The sequence below is a fragment of the Dermochelys coriacea genome, chromosome 7, assembly GCF_009764565.3.
Source record: "Dermochelys coriacea isolate rDerCor1 chromosome 7, rDerCor1.pri.v4, whole genome shotgun sequence".
Taxonomy (NCBI): domain Eukaryota; kingdom Metazoa; phylum Chordata; order Testudines; family Dermochelyidae; genus Dermochelys; species Dermochelys coriacea.
The window spans coordinates 33,653,257-33,661,731 of NC_050074.1; the positions used below are offsets into that span (position 1 = coordinate 33,653,257).

The 8,475-nt window shown below is 49.5% G+C and overlaps 1 protein-coding gene across 12 annotated transcripts in view; it reads right to left on the reverse strand.

The window, feature by feature from the left end:
- LOC119858510 (RNA-binding protein 4B) overlaps positions 1–7,168 on the reverse strand; it is an 85,428-nt gene extending 78,260 nt beyond the window's left edge. For 7 of the 12 annotated variants that reach the window (XM_043518684.1, XM_043518680.1, XM_043518681.1 and 4 more), the window contains exons 1-2: positions 7,056–7,168; positions 4,544–4,966 (exon numbers count right to left, since the gene is read on the reverse strand). In XM_043518684.1, the coding sequence (XP_043374619.1) occupies positions 4,544–4,955 (412 nt within the window). In that variant the 5' untranslated portion in view covers positions 4,956–4,966; positions 7,056–7,168. Of the gene's footprint in view, positions 1–273; positions 2,090–2,940; positions 3,060–4,543; positions 4,967–7,055 lie in introns of those variants that run through there. The other 5 variants (XM_043518679.1, XM_038409277.2, XM_038409276.2 and 2 more) reach the window with 3 other exon arrangements.
- Positions 7,169–8,475: the final 1,307 nt, after the last annotated feature.

Below are 8,475 nucleotides of genomic sequence, written 5' to 3' on the forward strand. Positions count from 1 at the left end.
TGAACATTTAAATCAACAAAAATCTAAAAAAATGTTTAAAAATATTATCCACCAACATTTTTATAAAAATAAAAATAAAAATTCTGCCAAGCCTAGCTTGGGGTGTTAACAGCTTTTGGTCACTGAGCCTGGGACAGAAGAATTAGTGGCAAGGTGCCAAATACCCTAATATCAATCTGCCTCTCTCTCTCTCAACACTCTTTGTTGAATATCAGTGAGAGTTCTATTTCTGCTTGTCACTAGAAAATGGAAACCAAAATGTTTTAGCCTACATACGGTGCAGAGAAGTTTATTAGTAGAAACATGAAACCAGCTCGCATTCATTAATATCAGCATTGCCACAAGCTTCAAATGGCTAATCTCCCTAAAATACCATTAATTTCTATGTAGGCCATATGGATATATGCAATGCAGCGTTTTAGACCCAAGACAGTCAGACCTCCAGGCACACACCCTTTCTTTTACAGAGTTGCCTAAAGATACACCTAGCTGCTGCTTCTAAGAAAAGACAAATATTCTGTTCTAAACAGAAGAGCAGCTGCTTTTTTACTAGAGATTATTTCTACAAACCCCTATCAGGTTAACTTTTGGGATGAGGTGTTGAGAGATGCAGCATCACTTTCAATGGTTGTACCAGACATGCCCCTTAGCTGCCCTCTCTGAGGTAAAGCTTCACAGCCTAACTCCCAACACTAGATAGGGTTTACCTATTGTCGGACCCAAAGATCTGTGCACAGGTGTAACACTACAGTCTACAAATCCACTTGCTTTCCACATTGCACTAACAGATGGCTTTTGTACTGCTAGAGCAGAGACAGCTCATGCAACCAAAACATTGGGAACAACAAAAACTGCATGTCTGCTTCGTTGCCACTGCTCAATATTGATAAATGGAAAGTATTCCCCGCTATGTGCATTAATCTGAGCCTTACTGAATTCCTAAATTAGCTGGATCAACTTTAAGAGATCTGGGAACCACTCTGGGCAGGTCAATGGAAACCTCTGTGCAATGTGCAGTAGCAAAGTTCCAAGGTACATAAGGGATGGGATGGAGAATCCTGAAGATACAATACCATTCTATAAATCATTGGGACATCTCCACCTAGAGTACTGTGTTCTATTTTGGTTAACCCAGCTCCATAAAGTATGTATCAGAAACAGATGAGGGCAAGAGACAGGTGATGAGAATTATGAACCTGAAAAAACACTCATATGAAGAGATTAAATGAATGGGGCTGTTTATCTTAGAGACAAATGAGAGAATGTGATAGGAATACATTAAAAAAAACTAATGGGACAGAGGCAGTAGACTGGGCACTACTATTTACCCTATCATACAAAAACATGGGGATATTTCACAACACGGACAGGAGCAACTTTAAAACAGGTAAAAGGAAACACTATTTCCACACTGAGCACAATTCACACATGGAACTCACTGCCTCAAGGTATCACCAAGATCAAAAACTGAGCAGGATTCAAACAGTATTGACCATTTACATGGATAAGGATAGCCAGAACAAGAACAGTAAGTATTATAAACAGATGCAAGTTTTGGAAGAGATTTAAATTCTCCTGCTTCAGGGCAAGAGTTAACCTCTGCTGGGGTCTAGTTATCCCATCAATGCTATTACAGGGTCCCCTGAACCTTACGCTGAAGCAGTTGGTATTGGCTGCTGTCAGAGACAGAATACTGAACTAGAAAGACCACATCTCTGATCCACTTTGGCAATTCCCATGCTCCACAGCTCAGAGTTCCAACAAAACAAGTCAATATCAATTCATCCTCTACCTTGAACTCCCATTTTTTTAGTTGATTAAGTCAATTTGTCTCAAGCTAAATTTGAAGGTACAATCTTCAAGATACCAGACAAATGACATTTTAAAAATTCAGCTGGCTCTCTTTCAGCCTCTTTTAAATGCTTAAGGCAGCCAGGGAGGTTTTAACTAGGCTTGGTAAGTCAGTCAACTGACTGGTCAAATAATGTCAATTGATCCCCTGTTCAGTCAAATAGTCCAGACGATTGCCATTCTGATTCCATTATGGTCCATTCTTTCATTTTTTAGACCTTCTACTCCTGAGGGAATTCTGCACCAAAAAATTAAATATTATGTGCACAATATTTTAAAATTCTGCAAACTGTATTTATCAATAAATAAATGTATCTCCAGCACGGCAGTGGGGAGCACAGCCACACACTGGCTGCACTGACATGGGAGATCACCCTGAAGCCCCCACCTCCCCTGGGAACAGGGACTCTGCAGTGAGGCTGCACCTGACCTGATACAGTGCAAGGGCTGGGCCTGCCCCAGAAACACCCTGGGGCCCTGCCTCTCTGTGCCAGGTGCACCAGATGTGGGTGGGCAGACTCAGCCCAGCAGGATCTAATTGGGGGGGGGGAGAACCAGGTGTGGGACAATCTGAGTGTGGCAACTCAGTGGGAGATCTGGATGCACAGGGGTTCGTTGAGGGGTTCTGGGTTCAAGGGCAATGGGACTCTGCAGGGGACCTGGGTGAAGGTGACTGGGGTTCAGCAGGGGGGTCTGGGTATGGGGAGATGGGGCTCGGGAGGGGGCTCCAAATGCCAGAGGAGTGGGGCTTGATGGGGTGGGGGTCCAGGTGTAGCTGCTTGGGGATCAGTGGGGTGGCAGTCTAGGGAGCTCATCAGAGTGGTCCAGGTGTAGCGGGGAAGGGCTTGTCAGAGTGAGGGTTTGATGGGCCTGCTTAACAGGGGAGCCCGAGCTGTGGCCAAGGGAATGCTGCATGCCGGTCTCCTGCTCCCCTTGCGATTCCCCAATCCTCTTTTCTTATCCATCCCCCACCCCTCACTCCCACATTCCCCTCCCCTTGCCCTATTCCACTCCCCTTCCTTCCCCACTGCCTCTTCCCCCACCCTCATTTCCCCCACCCCCCTTACCCATCCCATTGCAGGCACTCACTGTTGCACAGAAAACAGGAAGGCTCCTAGCACACAGAAGGGGAGCAGGACTGGCACTAGGACCCAGGAGGTGGTGTTCAGCTGCAGAGTCGGGAGACAGCCTCATTCAGCTGGGTAACTCTGTACTTGCAGAAATGGGGAGGAGGGGAAAGCCCACCGGCTTGTAACCCCATGTGTCACCCCATGCCTCACCTCTGTTTCAAGGGGAGCAATCCCCCCCAAAAAACTGCACCCATGGTCGCTCCCCTCCCCTTTTGCTTCCCTGTTTGCAGGGAAGCACAGGAATTCGGGGGAGAATTTTCTGGGGGTGCCCAGTCACACACAATCCTCCCCCAGGAGTAATCTTCATTTCATGTTTTTTTCACATTCTTCTGAGTTAAAGTAACTCAGTTAAGTAACTTGTATTTTTGTAATTAGGCTAACTGTCTAAAGCTAAATCTATTGGAGGCCATAACATCTTACGCTTGTTTGTTCCTGTTCTAATAAATTGGTGGTTTAAAAAAAAAAGTTTTTTGTGGACCAGCCTAATGTCTAACATTGGTCTTAACCTTAGAAAGATCAGGAATGCAAGGATCTGATCATCTTTGGTTTTGCTGGGAGATCTCAAAGCTCTAACAATTTAAAGGAGAAATTAATAAAGGCTTCCTTATTCAAAAGTAACCAAAAGTAACTCGGAACCAAAGTTCATTAGGAATTAACACAGAAAAACTAAAAATCCCTTCTCCTCTTGATACCTCAGCTTTCACTCTTCACTTTTGTGAGGTCATCACTGTTTCATGATTAGAGAACTAGACTCACACCATAAACAAAACCCAAATTTCTGGTGTAGAAAAAAAACAAGCAGAGTTTTGATTTAATAAATCTGTTCAGACCAACTTTATGCATCATAAAAAAAGCAGACAAGCCCATTTCCACCCCCCACACCCCTCCTTGCAGGTCACCTTTAACACGTTTTGGATCTCTTGTTTAACACCTTTTAAAAACTGCACAAAGCTTTAAATACTCCTGAAGATGAGGGACAGACATGTCTGGTCTCATGCAAGCTTCCTCCACATTTCTGCCATGCCCCACAATCTCAACCCTGCTATTCAAGTCCTGGGCTTCTGCAAAACACACAGTTCTGCCCATGAAACTCAATCATGACCCACAGCGCCCCTTGCTATTCCAGTCCTGGTCTCCCCACAGCTATGTCAATACCCTTCAATCTCCTGTAACACTTTTTCAACCATAGTTGCAGCCACAGGACTATTAAATGTACGACAAACAGTTCTCCAGAGGAGCAACACTGAATTACCTAGTTCATTAGCCAGACATGTACTTAACTGAAAGTATTTCTCAAATCCAATGAAGGCACTTTTCTAACTTGAACAAAAACCATGGTTTACCCAATTCCTAAACACCTCCCTAACAACTCTGCACTTCTTGTGTTAAGCATCTACACTGAAAAACTCATCCAGACAACATGATCAGTCTGAACGCCATTATTCATTCAGCACAATTATGACCCCATGACCAACAGATATCCACCTGACCTGATCTTCTGGACAGACCCTGGCGCTACCTAGTCTTAGCGAAGGCTGCACTTTCCCTGGTTCATGTTTCACCTTGGAACTCTGTGTTGTCTAGGCCTCTGATGGCCTCCACCGCATCCTCAGCCCGCTCCATGTGCACAAAGGCATAGTCCTTCACTATGTCGCACTCGATTACTGGGCCATACTCTTCAAACTTGGCCCGCAGCTCAAGGTTAGTGCAGGTGGTGCTGATGTTGCCCACATGCAGCTTGGTGGATGCCTTGCTCTTGTTCTTGCTGGCTTCCACGTTGATGCAGACACCATGCAGCTTGTGGTGATGAAGGTTACGGATGGCATCTTCGGCCGCTGTCTTGTCTTCAATATGCACAAAGCCATAGTTTTTGATGATGTCACATTCCAGCACCTTCCCATACTGCTCAAAGAGCGACCGGATCTCTTGCTCTGTTGCCTCCCGGGGCAGATTCCCAATGAAGAGTTTCACCATCTTGGCAGAGCCTGGGGGAAGAGGAAAGTGGTTTAAGAAGAAGCACCCATCCAAGTGCAATGCTCTTTTACATCTCCGTATTTATATGGCCCTCTTCACCACAGTATTGCCCCCATTTTATAGATGCAGGAGCTGAGGCACAGGGTAGATTAAATGACTCACCCAGGGTCACTCAGGGAGTATAGATGATCTGGGAATTGAACCCAGGTCTCCGAAGTTCCAGTCCAGCGTCCCATCCTTCCTATATAAGCTTTACTAATACTCTTCAGTGATAGGGTCCTATCCATGTAGTCTATTTACATGAAAGCTAAGTACAATCAGGAGAGATGACCCTATATCCCATTAAAATTGTTCTTGACAATTAAGTAGGGCGTTTGGTACCAGTGGCTTCGAATGGAGTTCTAGGCGCTTTGCTGTTGGAGATGCATCTTTTGTACAAGACAGAACTAAGGCCAGGACCAGCATAATTCACTAAGACCCTACAGTACATTTTGTATAACAAAGATGGCAACTGCAGTCTCCAGGTCAAGTCCTAACTCAGATAATTACACTCTGCTGCCTAAATCCTCTCCTTGCACATTCAATAAACATTTGTTGTTTACTAAAGGGCTGAGCATAGTTTGGACACAATGCCTCTATTTCAAGGACCTTACAATTTTATCCACATTGGACAGGAGTGAAAGTATGGTATGGGCTTCCTGCACTGCTGTGGTGATTTAGCTGCTGAGGAGGAGGTGCAATATTCTGATTTTGAAGGTGCTCAATGAGGACAGATGAGTTAAGAGTGTGTGCATGTGCAAACAACCTTGTCTCAGGGCTGCAGCATCTTACATTCATTCTGAGTACAACACCTGCTCTGCCATCAACACTTTAACCCAGGTTCACCCCTTCCTTCCACATCCCCAGACTCTGAGCTACCTGATCATCTGTATCCATGCCACCTCCACACCTATCCCATATCCCACCCTTGCCCTGTATCCCCTATACATAAAGCCAAGGTCCTCATTGCCTCTCCTGCCCTGACCCCACCATGTACAGCAAAGCCTTCATTGGTGCCCCATACATTCCCGTTTCCCATGTACCCCTCCATATACACACTATCAAGGACCCTCATTTTCCTCAGCTGCCCTCCAACTCCCCACCTCTGTAACCCTCCTTGCACGGGCAGCTCAAAGGCCTGAAAGCATCCATTCCCCATCCCCATTTCCTCCCCCATACATATCCAGAGCCCCCCACTGGGACCTCTCCCATCCCACATTCGCCCCCCCCGCACGCCACACACAGCCCACCTCGGTACCTCCCCCCCCGCGCGCCACACAGCCCACCTCGGTACCTCCCCCCCAACACAGCCCACCTCGGTACCTCCCCCCCCCGCGCGCCACACACAGCCCACCTCGGTACCTCCCCCCCCGCGCGCCACACACAGCCCACCTCGGTACCTCCCCCCCCCGCGCGCCACACACAGCCCACCTCGGTACCTCCCCCCCCCCGCGCGCCACACACAGCCCACCTCGGTACCTCCCCCCCCCGCGCGCCACACACAGCCCACCTCGGTACCTCCCCCCCCCCGCGCGCCACACACAGCCCACCTCGGTACCTCCCCCCCCCCCGCGCGCCACACACAGCCCACCTCGGTACCTCCCCCCCCCCCGCGCGCCACACACAGCCCACCTCGGTACCTCCCCCCCCCCCGCGCGCCACACACAGCCCACCTCGGTACCTCCCCCCCCCAACACAGCCCACCTCGGTACCTCCCCCCCCAACACAGCCCACCTCGGTACCTCCCCCCCCAACACAGCCCAGACGCTCATGCTGACCGCTGCCCTAGAACCCCACGTCCTCATAGAGCCCTTGGTGTATAACCCCCCCACACACTTCCAACCTTGGCCCTACGGAGGCCCTTGCCCCCCACGCACAGAGCCGCAGGGTCTGGATAAGCCCCACCCCACTCATAGCCGCATCCCGGCTCCCCGCCCCAACCCACCGACACAGCCCGGGGCCCCCACCCTCCCGACAGACCCCCCCACATCCCCCTTCCCTCGTGTGCCCACACAGCAGCGCCCCAGCGCGGCAACAGGCCGGCCCCGAACCAAGACCAACCTCGCCAGGGACCGCGCCTCCTCTCCCCGCGAAGCACACAAAATGTCGGCTATAGCGGCGCGAGGCCCAGTCCCACCCACTCACCCATCCCTCCGCCTCCTCATTGGCCAGCCGAGTGTCCCGCGCGCCTACTGGGCAGCGCTACCTGTCAATCAAGTGGAGAGCCATGCAGAGCCCAAGGATACGGAGTGGGGCTCCCGGGTGGGTGAGGGGGAGGGAGATACACCAATCGCGATCGAGCGTTCCAATGGTGAACCCGTCCCCCCACTTCGCCAGAGCCAATCATACCGCCGGAGAGGTAGAGCGCACCATTGTTGTTTTAGGGAAGGGGAGGGACAAGCGATAACATTGTTCCATTGTGCCTCTGCGCGGAAGGGGCGGAATATGGCGCTGTTCTGCATGGGGGGCGGGGCTAAGCTGTTATGATGGAATGTCCTATCGTGGATCCGCACGGTGGGGAGCGGTGATAATGAATGGTCCATTGCGGCTCTCCATGGGGGAGCCGGGATCGTGGATTGTTCTATTGTGCCAATCCGAGGGGGAGCATTGATTATTCCAATGCCGCTCTTTATAGGTTTCAGAGTAGCAGCCGTGTTAGTCTGTATCCACAAAAAGAACCGGAGGATTTGTGGCACCTTAGAGACGAACAAATTTATTTGAGCATAAGCTTTCGTGAGCTACAGCTCACGAATGCATCCGATGAAGTGAGCTGTAGCTCAGGAAAGCTTATGCTCAAATAAATTTGCTCTTTATAAAGAGAACAATGAAAATGGATTGTTCCATTGTGCCTCTCCATGGGGGGTAAACGGAAGGTTGTGCCATTGCGGCTCTGGATGCGGGAGTGGGGAGGGCAGAAGTGCATTGGGCTGGAACCAAAAGGCGGTTCACACTAGCCATTTCCCCTCCCCTGTCCTGCTCTACAGATCCAGTGCAGGGGGAGGGGCGCAGCACACACAGGGCTCTACCACCCCTCCTCCCTTCCTTCCCGTGGGTTGCCCCCAGCTGCAGGGAGGTGTCAAGGCAGGGAGGGGTCGATTTTTATTGGCAAAGGTGGATTTGCCCCCCCTCCCCTGCAAAATTCCATCCTAATACTGGAAATCTCCCCCCTCCCCCCCCCCGCACACTAGGAAAGATGCTGTGGGAGCAGGTGGAAGGATAGTTACTGCCACACTGCCACATGCCCCGCTGACAAGGAGTGTGAGGGGTTCTAAAGCTTTTTGAATCCCAGCTTCCATTGCCACTAAATAATTGACTAACTCCCATGTCTGACCCTCCATCATCTCCCGCAACTGTGAATATTTAAATGGATAAAAACTGAAAAAAATGCTTAAAATAAACATTGATATTATCCCCCAAAATTATTTAAAAAATCAACACCCACCTGTCAAGCCTACTTGTAAATGGCCAGTGGTGGCCACAT